The 19,142-nt window shown below is 42.1% G+C and overlaps 1 protein-coding gene across 2 annotated transcripts in view; it reads left to right on the forward strand.

Annotated features, from left to right (window-relative positions):
• The first annotated feature begins 224 nt into the window (after positions 1-224).
• DENND4A (DENN domain containing 4A) overlaps positions 225-19,142 on the forward strand; it is an 81,860-nt gene continuing 62,942 nt past the window's right edge. For both annotated transcript variants that reach the window (XM_055002280.1, XM_055002281.1), the window contains exons 1-3: positions 225-354; positions 13,071-13,400; positions 16,115-16,364. In XM_055002280.1, the coding sequence (XP_054858255.1) occupies positions 13,093-13,400; positions 16,115-16,364 (558 nt within the window). In that variant the 5' untranslated portion in view covers positions 225-354; positions 13,071-13,092. The remainder of the gene's footprint in view (positions 355-13,070; positions 13,401-16,114; positions 16,365-19,142) is intronic.

Consider the following 19,142-nt stretch of genomic DNA (forward strand, 5'->3'; position numbering starts at 1 on the left):
CCCTCGCGAGCGGGGCGCCGGGCCGGGGCTATCCCCGCCGCCCGGCCAGCCAGCCCGCCGCCGCTCTCCTTTCGCTCCTCCTCCGCTGACGGAGCCAAGATGGCGGCGGCTGAGGCGCGGGAGGGAGGGAATCCCGCCTGAGGCGCCCGCACGGGGAGGGAGGCGACGGAGGCGGCCGCTGCGTGAGCGAGAGGAGGAGGAGGAGGCCACAAGCAGCGGCGGCGGCGGCGGCGCGGGCTCCATGATCGCGCTCCGTCCCTCCTGGCCGCACAGCCGCCCGCCCGGGACCTCCCCGACCCTGCCGGCCCTCCCTCCAGTCCCGGCGTGGCGGCGGCGTTGCCTTTCCCGCCCGAGGTGAGCGAGCGAGCGAGCGATGGCGCCCTTTCTCCTCAGGCTGCCCCCCATGACAGGCGAGCGGGAGGCGGCGAGGCGGCGGGTCAACTTCGGGGCGCGTGTGGGGCAGCCGCGGCGCTTGCTCGCCTGCCTCCCCCGGCGAGGCGTTGACGTGGAGGCGGGGGACCCGAGGGCCGGAGGGGGGCCAGTCTCGCGACCTTTCACGGGTTAAAAAAAACCCGCCCTCGCTCCGCTTCTGCGTCGGTTTCGCCCCGTCTGGAACCCGCGTGGGGAAGAGACGCGCCGCGCGTTTCTGCTCTGTGGAGAGGCCAGCCGCCGCCGCCGCCGCCGCTCAGGCTCGCCTCGCCTCTCCGGTGCCTCAGAGTAGGGGAGAGGGCGCTCGGCTGCGACGCGTGTCTGCGGTTGCACACGTTCCTCGGGATGCGTGTGGAGGCGCTGCCTCGGCTACTGCTTCTCAAGCCCCCCCGCCCCAGGCTGTCAGGGTTTGGTGTGATTGAGAAATTGGAGCCTAGGAAACAGGTTTTGTTTTTTCTAGCAGTTGTGTGTATCTGTGTGAGTGCAACTAGGTTCTGTCAGTCCTCAAGGGAAAAGTAGACGGGGACGCTCAGTGATTTACTTTCTGTATGGTCTTATATTCAAGTGTACTCCCTAGTGGTGCACATGTATCCACAATGGGAGAGCAAGTGTAAGATCTTTCATTTGATCCTGCTCCTGTAACTGTCCCTCTACGCAAGACCTCTTACAGTGGACGCTCAAGTGACTTCCTTTCTGTGTACAAGCTCAAATGACTTCCTTTCACTTGATCCTGCTGGTGTAACTGTCTCTCTACACAAGACATCTTACACCGGGATGCTCAAGTGAAAGCTCTTACATTTGTTTTCCCATTGCGGATACACATGCACGGCTAGGGAGACAGAGTACTCTTGAATATTAGACCACACATAAGGTAAGTCACTTGAGCGTCCCCGTGTAAGATGTCTGTAAGAGGCTTTCTATATGAGACATCTGACACATGAAGAACACGTGTGCAATGTTAGCCAGGAAGGGTAGTTTAAAAAGACAAGAGTTGGCGGCAGGGCAAAGGATTTGCTATACACTGGAGCTGTTTGAAGGGGCTGTGAAATGCCAGAAGGGGAGCTTCAGCCTATTATAACCTCTCCAGGTCCAAGAACAGCTCTGGCAGGCAGCTCCAGCCCATTTCCATTCCTCGCTGCCCTCTGGGTGCAATCCCACACAGTTTTAGACTGGAGAGGTGAAAATTGACAGAGCCTTTCAGAGGTGAAGATGAAATTAGCAAACCCTCTGAGGGCGCTTTCCTCTGGCTCTGTCTTTTTAAATTACACTTCCCGACTAACATTGTGTCTCCCTACACTTGGTGAACATGTGCCAAGGTGTCTCATGTAGAGAGACTCTTAGTACGTGCTGCCTGGGGAGAGTATTTGGATGCCAGACTAGTTGGCTTGGCCCCCGTCAGGTTCAGGCATGTGTGCCCTGCTTCTCTGTGTGCAGAGTTCACAGTCAATCTGCACTTCCCGTGGGGACTTTGCAACTTGCGCGCCTTCTTATGCCACAGACTTTGCCCATCATGTTGAGGGCACCCCTTGCTAGTACGTTAGCAGTGCTGTCCTAAGCGCTCAGAGCACTCTGCCAACAGATCAACTGCTGGACTGGAATGTTGTATATTGTGCTGTTTGTTTGTTTTTAATTAAATTGTATTTCGTGTTGTGTAGTGGTTTGAGTGTTGGACTAGCATCTGGGAGAGCCGGATTTGACTCCTCTCTCTGCCCTGGCAGCTTGCTGGGTGACCTCGGGCAATTCAAACACTCATAGCCTAAGCCACCTCACAGGGTTGTTGTGAGGATAAATAGAGGAAAGGAGAATGATGTATGTTGCTTTGGGCACCCCTTAGGGGTAAAGGTGGAGTATATATGAAGTAAATAAATAGAATGAACACTCTTCCAAGTCGGCTGAAACCAGGGAACTGAGACAGGTATAACTCTGTTTATGATGGCAGTATACATTATTTAGCATTTGCTCTTGTTCAAAGCACTTGATGTACATTAATTGAGTGTAATCCGCACAGCAACTGACCTATAAGGTAGGTCAGTAATATTATCCCAAGATTGCAAGGTGTCTTTGTTTGCGTTCGTGTATGTGCAAGGTTCAGACAGTATTTTGCTGAAGACAGTTTCGTGACTTCGTGATGTTTGAACTAAGGATTTTTTTAAAAAAACATTTGGGATTACTTAATCCAGGAGTAAGACTGTGGGAGCATCTTTAATATTATTAACCAGTGTTCACAATTCCGTACTTAAAATATCAAGCATATATATATATTTGTATTTGAGGAATGTGTATTCTAGGATTTACAGGGGTATGCTATTGGGAAGTTTAGGGCAAATGTTAAGTATTCCAGGAGAAAGTATAAGAGCATTCAAAAGTGCTGTGTTTGGGAAGTGTTGGGTGTTGTGGGAGTGGAGGTTGAGGAACACAGCACTAGAGCACAGGGTGTGATGCTGGTGATGGTTACTAGGCAGATCTGGAGATCATGATGGTATGTGTGGGAAATACTGGGACACTGGGAAAATGTGAAATTGCGATTAGTATTTTGTAAAACTAGTATTTTGTAAAACTAGATCAAATCAAGCCTGAATTCTCCCTAAAAGCTAAAATGACAAAACTGAGGCTATTGTACTTTGGGCACATCATGAGAAGACAAGATTCTCTGGAAAAGTCAATAATGCTAGGAAATGTGGAAGGCAGTAGGAAAAGAGGAAGACCCAAAATGAGATGGCTTGACTCAATAAAAGAAGCCACGTCGTACCGTTTGCAGGATCTGAGCAAGTCTGTTGATGACAGGACGTTTTGGAGGTCTTTCATAGGGTCGCCATAGGTTGGAGGCGACTTGACTGCACATAACAAACACAGAACTAGGTTTTGCAGCAGAGCATCATTTGTGCACCTTTTGAAATATTACTATTAAGAATAATTGTTTGATGGGTATAATGTGGGGGAAGCTAAGATAAGAAAGATCTACCACTTTCAGAGTAGTTCTGGGGTTTCCAGAAAGCCAGCCTGCTTAGATAACATTGTTGGTGGTTCTTCTTGACTGTCACCTTCGTAAGATAGCCCAGTCACTCTTTGGGTGGGGGGGGAGAAAGTATGCATATTGGTAATTTTGTGCACCTTTGAGACTTGTATGTATAAATTTCGGTAGTTGATTTGGGTTGGGAAGAATTGCGATGTGGTTTTTACCCTCCTTTGTCTGTGTAGCCAATAACTTTTAGGTAGTAAAAGCACGTTCTACATTCATTTACTACTCCTCTGTTATTGGAAACTTTGTTAACATCCTATTGTGTGAGACAGTAGATGAGTGGTGGAGACAGAACCTTCAGATTCTGTTTGCATTTATTTTAAAGCCTGATTTCTTATATATATATTAAAAAGATAAGTATGTATCAGCAAGGCCTGACATACAAAGAAGAAAGGCATTGATTACCCATGCCTGTAAAACATTTGCGGACATTGATTTTGAACTGCGCTTTGCTGACCCTGCCATGTTACAAAGGTGGAGCCTAGCAGCTAAGAAAAAAGGAACAGAGAGATTTCCGTCGAGCAAAATCTGAGAATTCAATTGATCTCCGATCCACAAAAAACTACAGTTGGGATGATTGGAGCTGCCGACTTCTGTGCTGTGTACATGAACATACAAACCCTGGGCCAGCAAAACACATTTCAGAGTCTCAGGTGGAAAATACAAATAGCATTTACCTTCCCGCTAATTAGCAACGGGTACAACCCACAAGGAAGTTCTTGCATGCAAGTGAAGTAAAGAGGAGTAACATAAGATCACAGTAGTATAGCTTGCCCCTTGGACTGTGCTCTATACCTCAGGGGTACCCTTCTCTTACTCTGCCATCCTTAATGGCTCTCAAATGTGCCAACTGAGGCAGTTGTCTCCTGTGGTACAGTTGCCTTTTATGACCCTCTCTCCCTTTGTTTTTTGATATGAATTTCTCATGGTTACGCAGAGTATTTTACTTTCAAAAATACATGAATTAGTGACGCTTCTTGAACATAGCAACAGTATAGGCTCCGGAGGCCGTTGAGTTTTTTGTGCCACCCTGTCTGTAATAACTAGAAAAGTCAGCAGGCCAGATGCTAATAACACTTAACAGCTTGTTAATTACGTTGGTGGCTTTGGGCCCCTGCTAATCTTATGTTCTATTTAAAGAATGCTCCAATATCTCTCTGACCTACTCCCTCCCAATATGTGAAGTTTATGTGTGTGTGTTGGAAACGGGTGCTTTGTATTTGGTTCTTAAAAAGGAATGTTTGAACTGCCGGTTAGAAGAGCAAAAGTACTTTATAGTAGATTTTGCAATTTCTTTGTATCCTCTCAGCTAATAGTTTAAAGTTTTGCTTTCTGACTGCTTAAACACAGAAGAATAAGTATATAATGTTGGTCTGTTGTACTGCTTGTTTAGAAAAATTTGTTACTCAAGAGCGAGAAGCATAAGAATGGGAGAACTTTGGGTTCAGTGATGGACAATGTTGATTATAAATTGTCACACTCTCTGTTTAGCTTTATGAATATTCGGAATCCTAGTGGCAAAATTAATTGACCGTGGGAGTTGTTCATCCTTTCCTTAAAGTAGCAGTCAGCAACTGGTATCCCTTTTTAACTCTGCAAGGGAGTCAGCTTGGTTTCCAGTTGCCAGCCCAGATATGAACGAGGAGTATGGCGGGAGAGGCAGCTGTTGGGAACAGAGATTTGAAGGTGGTTGAAACTTTGGCCTGATACAAGGCAATGCCCTTTTAAAGATCTCTTAAGTAAAACTGTTTGCTGACTAGGACCCTGAATACTGAGACATTTCCTTGAGAGCTCTGTAATATCTTGAGCCAAATTTATTTAAATCTCATTTAAGCCTCTTGAAAGCAGCCCTGAAAGTCCTGGGTCGTGTCTTGAGGCCAGCAAAAAAACCCAATGTCACTTACTATTGTTTTCACCCCCTCCCCGTCCCTCTGTGCTATTGATGCAGAAGCACTGACACATCAGCGATCATACCAGCCCCGTACAGCCTGGCAGCTCCCTCCTTTCTCCTTTGCAGCTGAGATGTGGTTAAAGGCACACCACAGGAGCTCGGTTGTGAATTGCAAAAAAGCTGGCTAAAGGACTGTGGGGGAGCTTAACTCTTCCCCCTCCCAGGCTGGCTGTGGGTGAAGCATTCACATGGACACTCTCCCTGCAGCCACTTGAGTCAGAGCAAAGGTAGGTTTTTCTTAGCTGCAGCTCAAAAGGAGAAATCCCTGGAAGCCCCATGAGTCATGCTCAGAAAGAGCATGCTGTCATGTGCGAGCTCTGAAAAAATGCAGGGGAGTAATGCAGTCTACCTGGTGCAGAGTTCCCATGTGGAAGCAGCTTGTCACAAGCGGGCTCCTTAATTTAGATGGTGCCACCCTAGTCCTGCTCACAGCTGTAACCTCCGTATTGGATTATTGTGACATGCCATATGTGGGACGGCTTTTGAAGACTTCTTGGAAGCTTCAGTTGGTATAGAATGTGGCAGGAAGACTCCAGTTTGGGGTCAGCCACTTGAAACGTATAACTCCCAATACTTTGGCAACGGCACTGGTTACGTATTTACTTCTGTGTCCCTTTCAAAATGCTGGTTATTAAAGTCCTTCATGGCCTAGGACCCTCATATTTGGTATACGCCTATGTTCCAGATACTCTCTTCATTCAGACATGCCTTCTCAGGACTGTCTATTTGGCAACAATCAGGTTGCAGATTTTTTTCTGTAGCGGGACCACCCTTTTGGAGCAGCTTACTGGTGCGTGTGTGGAAAGACATCTTCACTTTCTGCATTCAGGAATGTGTGCAAAATGGTCTTGTTTATAAGGCATTTGGTGGAGGGTAGATTGTTTTGGCAGGTCTGAATGTGCTCTTTTTAATATTATTTATTTACTTTACGCCATGCATTTCTCTCCAGAGTGGCGTACACCATTTTCTCCTCGTCCATTTTATCCTCACAACAACCCTGTGAGGTAGGTTAGGCTGAGTGCGTGTGACTGGCCCAAGGTCACACAGCCACCTTCCATGGCAGTCTTGCTGATTTACTATTACATTGGTTTTATGTTGTTTGTAACTTGTATACACAGTAGAGCAATGCAGTCTTTGCATCAAACTTTACTGAGAGATGACAAGTGCATAAAAAACCCATAATCCTATTATCCACTCCCGCATCCCATTAATAGGCTAGATCTTTGCACTTTATAAAATATAAGTATTTTGGAATGGGGCTTATCAGATTCTATGTGTGTTTGTTGAGAAGTCCTCTTAAATTCAGCATGACTTATTCTTAACAAGTTTGCAGATAATTACGGCCTTAAAGGACTTAGCCAAATGAAGTGCCCATTCTGAGTGACATAAATGAACTTTATCTTAGATTCTAATCTGGGAAAAAATGCTAACTTTGATTGGTTGCAGACTCATAAGTGCAATTGCTTGGTTGTCTGGAAGGTTACATATGTGTGCCTTGCTTTGGACTGGAGAAATACCCAGCCAGTGACCTGTATAGGATTAGTTAACATATCCAAATTGCAAATATAAACTGAATGTAATTAGAAATAGCTCATAGTGGAGTGCTATTATCCCATGTCTCTTTCATTATGTCCTCACTTCCATCCATGTTGACAAAAAAAAGATTGGAATGGTTTTGAAAACAAATCTGAAGAATAAAAAGTGCATTCCTATGGTGAGTTACTCCAGTCTAAGCCCATAGGAGTCAATAGACTTGCAGTGCAATCCTATGCAGAGTTACTCCAGTCTAAGCCCATTGAAGTCAATGGCCTTAGACTGGAGTAACTCTCTATAGGATTCCACTGTTAGTCTGGAGTAACTTTCTGTAGGAGTGCTCTGAAAATGTACGACAGTGTTCTTTAGGGTGACTTTGAGCTGATTCCCATGTGCATGTTTGTCATTTAGACCAAACTTTTATGTTGATATGAGGAATGCTGTGCTTCTAACATGCTGAAGCTGCCAGAACTTCTGCACTCTGAGCCCACAGTCCACATTTCCATGTACACATTATTGCATTGGCGTTCTACATGAAGGACTTTCCTATTCATTGGAAGAAGTAGCTCTCTAGGCTCCTGTCGTACTGCTTGAAAGAAGGGCAAGGTTCAAGGGAACAGATAAATGAATTCTGATAAAATTTCTTAGAAAGAAATTTCCACTGACTTCCATGGAATATGGTTGTTCAGTCAGGGTCAGACTAGATGTGACGTCATCTTTGCAGCTCCTGTTCGATACTACTGCTATTTTTAAAAGATTTTAAAATGCTGTGAGGGCCCTATCTTAACTGGGCGCAGAGTGGCAGGCTGGGGTGATCCCCCTGAGCTTATAGCGGTAGTGAGTTACTTCTTTTTTGTGTGGATCTGCCCCATGATGTTCCTGTAGTGTCTGTAATATACGTTTCCTATATGGGCAGGGCCAATTGTGCAGGGCTACAGCCGTGGCTCAGAAATTGGAGGAGACCTGTTGGATAAGAAGGAACCTGGATAAGATATTGAAAAGTGGTCTGTAGTGTGGACACAGAGGAAGCTCTTTGTTTCATCAGTTGTTCTTTTTTCTTCTGAACATTTCTGTCAGAAGGATGCTTTTTAAAGGTAGAAGGCTAAAACAGATTTCACAATCTTTGTAATTTGTTAACAAAAAGGACAGCACTGATATTATCTTAATTTTAAAAACACTACTTTGGTTTCCCAGAAGTGAAATCTGGAAGTGAATTTCTTAGAAAAATTAATACTGGGAGGGTTAAATGACCCTATCAGTGATTTCACTGTAGGGTTTTGGGGCTTTGAAACTTGGGAGTTTTTGGCCCAGAAATGGGGCTTGTGGGATGCTTTTAACATTCCACATGAAGGAAAGGAAAATTCTTCGTTAGGATTAAGTAAGATGACGATTTTGTAAAAATTCACTGAGATAAAATTCTTTTGCCTTTTTAAGCATGGCAAGTTTACCCGGTCTTAATCTAATTATTTCCTATTAATTTATCGTAGAAAGGGAAACCTCATTACATTTTGTTTACAAAAGCTGCAATTTACAAATATCCCCGCCTATGTGATCTCTGAGAGTTGACAGTTTTGATGGAGGATTAGTTTGTTTCAGGGCTTTTTTTCTGGGAAAAGAGGTGGTGGAACTCAGTGGGTTGCCCTCAGAGAAATAGTCACATGGCTGGTGGCCTCGCCCCCTGATCTCCAGACAGAGGGGAGTTTAGATTGCCCTCTGCGCCGCTGAGCGGCGCAGAGGGCAATCTAAACTCCCTTCTGTTTGGAGATCAGGGGGCGGGGCCACCAGCCATGTGACCATTTTCAAGAGGTTCCGGGACTCTGTTCCCCTGCGTTCCCCTGAAAAAAAGCCCTGGTTTGTTTTATAGTGAAAGAATGGAGGGGACTTCGGTGTTCAGCTCAGCGATGAGTCATCTCTCTGTTTTCTTTTTTCTATTCTGCTAATGTGTCTGATGCTTCAGACAGCTGGGCAATCTCTTGGCATCTGCATAAAATGGTGGGAAGAATCAGGAAGATCACTTTTTAGAGTCATTATTTTATTAGAAAGAAACAATTAAAATACTCGTTTAAAACATAAATGAGTTGGGCAGTTCTCCCAGAGAGGATGCAAACGGTTTCAGGTTAACCTCGGGCAAGTAATTTGTTCTTCGTTTAACCTACCTCACAGGGTCAGTGTGAGGATAAAATGGAATCCCAAGCTCTTTGGGGGAAGGTTATGGCAAAATATATAATAAATACAAACTCTTTCCTCCCACTTCAAGCCCGGGTGGATTTGATTTAAATCGAATCTATTTAAATCAAGATTTAAATCAGTTGTCAGTAAGACTGGATTTAAATCATGGTTTTCTACACAATCCCCATTCAGTCAGTTTCCGAGCAGACCATTTTAGGATTGCACTGAAAATCTCCTATCACACTTCTGCTTCCCTTTGGTTTTTCCTTCAGTACATTGTGAATCTGTGGCAACTCTACATACAGATTTGAACTGGCTTAACCATAATTCACTCCCCTCAGAACCCTGAGAAGTGAAGTTTTCTGAAATGTTTTAGGCACCTCTAAGGATCCTTGACTAGAGAGCTAGGGGAAAAACAGATTGGTCCATTAACAGGGCCTAAGTGCTGTAGGCTTCTGATAGTCATGCACCTGGGAGTGACATTTGCATAGTACTGAAATGTCATTCCTGGCCACTGGAAACCCTCTTGGAGACTCCCTGTTCCTCCACACTTTAAACCTCTCTCTACTAGCGAACACTTTCTAAATGAAACCTTTTATCAGGAAGCTGTTCTGTTCTGGCCAGAACAGATCCTGCAGCTTTTGTATACTTGTATGGAATCCCTCTCAAACTAATGCATGCGGTTTATTGATGTACTGCCTCCATTATAAGCAGAGTACAGCATAGGACAAACTTGAAATGGAAAGGTAATAGGCAGCAAACAAATGTGATTTAAATGCTATGACTAAGCAATGTATATTTCTCTTTTTGGGGTTAGTGACGCTTGGGAAGTCCTGAAAAGGAAGGAAGCTTCCTGTAAAGAGAACAGGATGGATTTAAAAGAGAGGTTTTGATGTTGCCCAACTCACTGAGTGAGTTGCTTTCAGTTTTCTGTGAGACAGCTTCCTCTTACTGAATCCCATAGGTTAGACATATGCCCACTGAAGGAAACTAAGTGCCAAAGCATCAGAAAGAAAAATGAATATCAAATTATGCCTGAAGAAGAATGTATTGGTTCAGATATACTTGGCAACCAGTTTTGGCAAATATTTCTTTCAGAAGCTAGTGTAAATATTAATAACTGCAGGATAAATTAATAGGAGAACAAATGTGCTATTTCGTGAAAGATTTAGGTAATGCTCGTTGAAAACGCTCTGACAAAATGACGAACTAGTGGTATGCAACATACAACTGTCTTAACAGGGCTCATTTCGAGGGGGAACGAGCAGGAACACAGTTCTGGTAGTTTCCCAAAGAGGTCACATGTCAGGGGGCCCTGCCCACCTGACTCTTGGCCGTTTGGGGCCTGTTTTGGCCTGAATTGGGGGTGAAATGGCCCGGATTGGGCTTCTGACGGGTGGTGGATCACTCTCCCGCTCAGCAGCGGCCCGATCCTGACCATTTTGGGCCCCTTTTCGGCCATTTTCAGACCCTTTTTGCCATTTTGGGCCCAATTTCAGCCCTGAATGGCCAGGATTGGGTCCAAAACAGCCAGCATAGGTGATGTCAAGGGGTGTGGCATATGCTAATGAGTTATGCTAATGAGTTCCTCCAGCTCTTTTTCTACGAAATGACCCCTGTGTCTTAATATAATTCCAGCGTAAAGAAACATTTTTTAAATTGTCAGAGCCTTGTACACTATTTATCTCATTTGCACTGCTCCTTTACCCCAAATGGATACCCAAAGTGGCTTACATCTTTTTTCTGTCCTCCATTTTATCCTTACAAAAACCCTCAAGTGAGGAGGTGTATGTGTGACTGGCCCAAGGTCACTCAGCCAGCTTCCAAGGCAAAGTTGGGGTTCGAACCCGAGTCTCCGAGATCCTAGTTCAGTACTCTAATCACTACGCACACTGACTTGTTGCCTGAATTGTTACCTGAATGTGTGTGTGCATGCATACATAGGAATTATAATATGTGTATATGTTATGCTAAAAGACTGCTAATTCTCGCTTGTGATCTTTGGATATAACCAGAATAATTAAGTCCACTGTTATCAACATAGGCAAAAACAGTGATCTGAAACAGGAATGAAAGTTTGAAGGACCTAGCACCCTGAAGGATTTCATTGTGTTCAGTAAAGTCTGAAGAGTGAGTTTGGACTTTGAAGTTGCAATGGAGTACATTTCGGGTAACTTCTCAAATATTTGAAAAGATTATGGCTGGAAACAGGCCGAGGTGGAGGCAGACAAAGTTTTGTCTTCACCATTTGTCTGGAGACAAATATTGAAGGCAGTTCTGATAAAGCTATCACTGCCTGTTCCTTAGGCACATCTTCCTTTTGTCCCTTCATCTGCTCTGTTCATACTAAGTTCAGGTTGTTGTGGTGCAGCAGGAGCCTACAAGACCACACAATAGATAGTATGTGCACACCAAAGGGAACAAAATCTCTCTCAAACCACCTTTTGCTCTCTGAAAAAAATTCTGTATCTAATCTGTCTTCTTCACACACATGGAGTTCTTATTCAAAGTAATTCAGTTCTTTTTTCTTCACACAGTATGTGTGTGTTAAGTTGCTTCTAACTTATGGAGTCTCTATGAATTAAAAAAGAGTCCAGGAGCACCTTTAAGATGAACCAACTTTACAGTAGCATAAGCTTTCGAGAATCACAGTTCTCTTTGTCAGATGCATCTGACGAAGAGAACTGTGATTCTCGAAAGCTTATGCTACAATAAAGTTGGTTAGTCTTAAAGGTGCTACTGGACTCTTTTTGATTTTGCTACTACAGACTAACACGGCTAACTCCTCTGGATCTATGTCTATGAATTTAGTTATTTTAGCTTCTAGGGAGAATTTAGGATTTGGTGTAGAACCCACCTGTCTTTTTGGAGATTTATAGTATCTATAAAGCTCTCCACCAACACATTTCAAATGCATCCGTGTGTCCCAAAAATCCTTTTTACCATACAACTGATGGACTGTGCTCGCCCATTAGTACACTCTGTGACTCCCATTATGAGATAATTCTTTTTCTTCGTTCTCTTTTCTCCCCATTGCTCCAATGAAATCTTTGGTGTGTGTGTGGCGGGGGGAGGGGGAATGGGAAGTGGGCATATGACTAAGCTGTGTTGCATCGTGTACACTCTTAAAGAGCAAACTGCTTATATAATGCACTGTGGCATAGGAGAAGCGTCTGTGTTTCATTGCATGGGTGCAAGCTGTTTGTGATTGATAAGGGTAGGTTTTCATTTGAATTAATGATTGATAAACAATAGGTTTGTGATGCAGAAGGTACTGGTCCTCTCAAAGTATCCAGTTTTTGAGGAGTAATACCATTTATTACAAAGGTAATTCATTTTTGTGGCAGGTTGGGTGAGCTTGTCGCCTTCTTGTCTGTGGAGGCACATAAAACTCAACACGTTGTTTGCAGACTAGCACATTCTAGTTTATGGTAGTAATGAAACTAGTGAAGCCAATTTGACTTCTCATTTCATGATAAAAGGCTGAGAAGAGAACAAAACTCTGGCAAAGCCATCACAGAAAAATGTCATCTTCAGTGTATTCTTGTGCTAAAAATCCAAGACAAAGAATGGTAAAACTTGAATCAGATGAACATTTACATAATTATTTATGGATAAAGAAATCAACCAAAATGATCATAACATGAGAAAGGAGTCATATAATTAGAGATCGACTGTTGAGAATGTGGTTTAAATGTTGGAACTTAATTAAGTTCTCCAACTTCTCTGCTTATGTCCCCGATAAGAACATGAGAAATAAGTGTTTTTTTGACATATGATAATGCTCAGGGGAAACTCAAGTCCTGGCAAGATATTAGAGATGAAGGAATTAACATTCATTGGCTACAATATTACCAATCTGTTCAGTGTATTCTTGATGCTGTCTTTTTTAAAGGGTTTTAATCCCATGCATTAATTGATAAAACATACTATATTCAATCACTTACAATGTTCTTTATTCCTTGCCAGCTAGAACTTTCGGGGATGGAAGATGGAAGACAGAGGGGCTCGTGTTGCTGACTATTTTGTCGTGGCAGGGCTGACCGATACTTCGAAACCACTAGAGGAAGAAATCCACTTCCACGATGCTTGTCACAAACTTGCTAAACCAAAAGAGCCAATCACGGATGTGGTGGTAGTCATTAAATCTCTTGGGGAGGATGTACCCCATGGATACAAATGCATAGACATTACTCCATCAGGATTGTCGGCGGATCTCAACAATGGCAGCCTTGTGGGGCCACAGATACACCTTTGCTACAGGAGAGGAAGAGATAAACCTCCACTTACCGACCTGGGGTGAGCAAATTTTTATTGTTGTGGCTTTTTAATATTTCAAATGGTGCAAGATAGTGACTAGAGCTCCCACCTTCTGATTTTAAAAAGGCTGGTTTGCTCAATAGTACCAGGAATGGAGTCGGAGAATATGTCAGCAAGTCAGATACATTTTTTAAAACTTTATTAAGGTTTTTTTTTAAAAAAATATGACAATACCAAACCAACACCAGTTTATATACAAACTTCTCCTTTGTACACATTAACTTAAAACATAGCCATACAAAACCCAAAATATAACAATTCCTTTTTTAAAAAAAATTTTTTTATTAGGTGAGTAAAAATTAATATTACAAATTTTCAATTAAAACCCTCACTTCCCTGTTCTCCCACCCTTTTCCCTCCCCCCTTAATCTAAGACTTCCAACAGTTTTCCAACCCGCTGTCTGAATCTACTACTTATATCCCCTTTTCTATTCTTAACTGTCTTAACACACTAGTAAAATAGATAATATATATTAGATTAAATAAAACCTAACATCAAACTATCAGTTACGTTATGTTTCTAACTTATCTCCTCTCTTCTCTTGTAAAGATCAGTATCTCCTCCTTTCTGCAAAATTAATAGTTATCTAACAACCATAATTGTCCCTTTACGTCCCACTTCTTTTCCAAATACTGTTTTACTTTACCCCAGTCATTAAGAAATTCTTCTGGATTCTGTTCTCTCAACTGTCTCGTCATTTTGTCCATTTCTGCCATGTACAGCAATTTTTGTATCCAATTTTCAATAGATGGTACTTCTTGCGTCTTCCACTTCTGAGCATATAAAATTCTTGCCGCTGTTGTCATATAGAATAATAAAGTTCTTTGTTGCCTGGGAATCTCTTCTAATTTCAGATTTAGCAACAACAGTTCTGGGTTCTTATTTATTGGGATTTGTAAAATTTCAGTCATAGCTTCTGTAATATCTCCCCAGAACTGCTTTGCTACCCCACAGGTCCACCACATATGATATAATGAACCTTCATGGTTTTTACATTTCCAACACTTGTCTGACATTTTGTTGTTCCCATATGCTATTTTCTTCGGCGTTAGGTACCATCTATATAAACATTTTCTTTAATATTGGTACAAGTCGATATCTTCAATGTATTTTTCCACAAGTATTCCCATGCCTCCATTGTTATGTCTCTATTGCAATTTATGGCCCACTTCACCATCTGGACTTTAACAGTTTCGTCTTCTGTATACCATTTTAACAAAATCTTATAGACTTTAGAAATCTTTTTCTTGCCTTCTTGTAGTATACTTTCTTCCAATTCAGAGTTTTTCCATTTAAATCCCGATTTTAAACGATCCTTGTCATATAAGTCTTTAATCTGTCTGTATTGGAACCATCCTTAGTGAGAGGATAATTCGTCTCCTGTTTTAAGTTTAATCATATTTTGCTCCATTTTCAACACCTCCTTATATGACAAACATTCCTCTCTGTTGTAAATTGTTCTCGGGTCAATAACTTCCAGTGGCACCACCCACGTCGGGATACCCTCGTCCAAATATTTTTTATATTTTTGCCATACCGTGTAAAGGCTTCGTCTAATGTAATGATGCAGGAACATAGAATCCGCTTTAATTTTATCATACCATAAGTACACATGCCAACCAAAGAGTTTCTTGTATCCTTCAAGTGTTAAAAGTTTAAGATTCTCTAACGGCATCCATTCCCTGAGCCACACCAAACATATTGCTTCATGGTATAGTCTTATATTTGGTAATTGCAGTCCCTCTCTTCCTTTGGCATCACATAACACTTTCATCTTCACTCGAGGCTTCTTCCCTGCCCATACAAAGTCCGATATTTTCCTTTGCCACTTATCAAATTGTTTATTGTCTCTTATTATTGGTATTGTTTGCAATAAAAACATAATCCGTGGTAATACATTCATTTTAATTGCTGCTATTCTTCCCAGCCATGACAAATTCAACTTATTCCGTTTGATTAAGTCTCTGTCTATTTGTTGCCATAGCTTTTCATAATTGTTCTTGAATAAGTCAATATTTTTGGTAGTAAGTTCTATTCCTAAATATTTTACTTTATGTGTTACCTCGCAATTGGTCCAAAATATAACAATTCCTAAAGAGTTCCATACATCTAGAAATTCAATAGCTCTTGACAATGAATGTTAGAAGAAACAATTTCTTTTTCCTGCAAAAATTGCACAATAGGAAACCAAATTTCTTGAAATTTTTTCCGATAAGTTTCCAAATTCTGAACGCCTATAGGGCAATCCACTTAACCAATATAAAATGGTTCCAGATGGAATCGTACCAATTTTGTAGTGAGGGCCCTTTCTTATTTCCCCATTTCTTGGCCATCTCTATCCTAGCGATTGCTAACAAAGTTGTTATTGTAACCAGTTTGTTTTTATCTACTTGTCTTAACAAATCTATTTCTAGAAAAAAATATTTTCTGGATTTCTTGGAATCTGTTGGCCCACTATACTTTCTATTTACCATAATACTTTATTCCAGATATAAATGCCTGAAGAAACCGAGCTACTCTAGAGCAGAGGCAAGGAGAAGCCTGCTGAATTATGGGTAGAGCCTGGTAGAATCTGGCATTTTCTTTGCTTTTCAGACTCCAGCAATAGTTACTTGCCTTTCAGTCTCTGCTTCCAATCTTAACACCTTTCTAAATACATGCTTTATGATGTTGAGTTTTTTCTTCCGCTTAGGGTTTTATATGATGGGAAAGAGCGATTAAAACAGGGCTGTGAAATCATTCAGTCCACTCCATATGGCCGCCCTGCAAATATTAGCAGTGGAACCTCATCGCAAAAAGTATACATCACATACCGAAGAGCCTTGGAGAATATGACCCAGAATACCCTGGCTGTAACAGATATATGCATAATTGTACCGAGCAAGGGAGAAACCCCACCACATACATTCTGCAAGGTTGACAAGAATCTCAACAACAGTATGGTAAGATGACTTCCGCATTAGCCGCAGGTCCTTTTCAGAGGATGTATAATGTTTGTGATAGAATTAGATACATTCTCTTGAGCGCACCCGCTAATTTGTTCCTGTTGTCTCAGTATTAATCTGTTTCTCACGGACAGTTGTCAACCGATATTCTGTTAACTGATCTTTCTGTGGCGTTGATGGCTGCATTGTGGAGACTCTTAACCTTCGCTGTATGGATTGCTGTATAAATGCTATCCAAGCAGCATATTCTGAATTCGTCTGTGCAGCCCTGCTGTAATATAAAAATCACAAGCATTTATTTGCTTTGTTGGCTCAGACTAAGGTTCATCTAATTGTGCACCATTTTCAGCAGAGTCCATTCGGTTACTTCATGAGGTTCACAAACAAGGCTTGATGGCAAGAGAAATCGTTGTCTGTTTGAATGTGTCTGAGTCTGTAATTTCACTTAACAGCTGGTTATGCTACGAGTCTGCTGTTCTGCAGTACCTGCTAGTTTTAATTTTTGTGTTTGTTGCTCATTAGAAGATGCCTAGTTATGAACACAGCCTTTATGTGTGAGTCTTATCGAATTAGAGTCTCTCTACACAAGACATTTGACATGTGAAGAACACGTATCGGGAGATGCAATGTTTGCCGGGAAGAGTGGCAGGGCAAAGGCTTTGCTATGCACTGGAGCTGTGTGAAGGGGCTGTGAAATGTCAAAAGGGAAACTTCAGCCCGTTATAACCTCTCCAAGTCCAAACCCGGCTTTGGAAGGCAGGTCCAGCCCATTTCTATTCCTCACTGCCCTCTAGTTGTGATCCCACACAGTTTTATACTGGAGAGGTGAAATTGACAGAGATGGAGGCTAAGATGAAATTAACAAACCCTCTGAGGAGCAATCTCCACCTGCTCTTTTTAAAACTATGCTTCCCTGCTTACATCGCATCTCCCTACACTTGAGGAACACGCACCGAGGTGTTTTGTTTAGAGACACTCTTAGTTACATGGATAAACATCAGATATCTTACAGTTTTCACCCTGTTTGTTTCCAGCATCTGGTAGTTGGAGATCTACTCTCTGTGAACATGGAAGTCCCATTGTTGTTGCTATAAGAATTAATGCACACCTTATTTGTTGAATCTATTTCAGTCATTTTTCTTTACCTAGCTCCAAGCAGCGTGACTGTAAGGGTTTTTTTTTTCCTTTGAAGTATTCCTGCAAGAGTGAGCATTGCTCATTTACTGTTTAAGAAGTTCCAGCCACCAATTGTTCATTGCTCTAATAATGTAAACACTGCCGAGCTTTCTAGGACATAATTGCTTCTCAGTGCTCTAGTCTGGAAGATGATAGTCAAGTCATTTGCACAAAAAAAAATGTTGTGTGTTAGCTAAAGCCTCATTTCTGAAACTGGGGTACGGGGATCTCTGAGGGTCTCCGAGGAGACCATGAGCCCTTTGCAAGGGCAGAAGGCAAGCTTGTCTCATTTCCATCCACCTAATGCTAAAGCAGCGTCCTGTTTTGTAGGATGGGGGACAGAGACTCTCTGCATCAGGGGAAGGGGCTTGGATTGGGTTCTCTCTCTTTCAGAGTGTGTGAGCTTGTTGAGCTACAGCAGCTCACCTAGATTCCAGGTGAGTTCACAGCACTAGCTAGAAAATGTGCTGATTGGTTGCTGGGATCCACTAGCTCAGGTCTAAGAATTCAAATTAATGGAGTGGCACCAAGGGGGTGCAATTATCACAGTTCTGGTATAAAATTGAACTGCTTTTCATTGTTTTCCAATGCAAAGGATTTCACCATAGAGACTCCACTCTGTGTCCATGTGCAATAATAGCCACTGGGAGGTTTTAGTAGAATATTGGAAGTTCAAATTGTGTGTGACGCTAGTCTTTTTTCTGTTGCTGTGATCAGCTGTGGAAACATTTCCAGGCCCCTTATTCAGTTGTCCTCTAGCTAGAAGGAAATTTCTTGCTTTCTCCAGAGCAAAGTCTTGGGTCAGGGGCTTTTGAATTGTGGCCTCGTAGAGGCCTGACCTTGTAGGCCATGTACACGTAATACAGCTATTTTATTTACATTTCTCATTTCAAGTGTCGCTGATGGAGTTCTCATTCTTTTGTTTTGAGGATACTAGAGGATGCATGCCTCCATGGAGCATGCAATATGGGGTCTGTGAAAGTTTTAAAATCAAAATGGGAGTCCTTTGGTTGCAAAAGTGTGGGAACCTCTTAACGAGATTTTTTTTAAAGGCTAATGAGGATGAAATGGATTTCTGGGCATTAGGTGGATTAAGCCATAAATGTATCTGCTGTTTATACACAGCTGTCTGTCATAATTTTGACTTTAGTGAAATACAAAATCATCGTCAAGTTGTGTTTCTTTCTTCTATTTTTTTTTAAAATTTCCCACAAGGCTTAGTAAGTTCTTTTATGTGTGTTACCCCATACTATTTTATCATGCTGATGTGCAGTTCTGTTTCTGAATGATAAAATGTGGTTTAGGTCACTTCTTTGAAAAGTAGAACCAGCAATGAATCATGTGCGTGCCAGAAAGTAGAGGAGAACCATAATAGAGAAGAGATACAGTTCTGGTAACAAAGGGCAGATCATGAAACAGTTGATTTATTTTTCTTAATACGTCTTACAAAAATATAAAACTGTGAGCATAAAATAACTCAAAAGAAGGATGAATCTATATCTGACAAACACCAATTGGTGCTTATGGGAGGAAATAATATGCAGAATGATCAAAGCTGTGTGTCTTCTAGCCCAAATCTTCATTTTGACCCTCTAATAG

This window comes from Eublepharis macularius, chromosome 18 (assembly GCF_028583425.1).
Source record: "Eublepharis macularius isolate TG4126 chromosome 18, MPM_Emac_v1.0, whole genome shotgun sequence".
Lineage (NCBI taxonomy): Eukaryota > Metazoa > Chordata > Lepidosauria > Squamata > Eublepharidae > Eublepharis > Eublepharis macularius.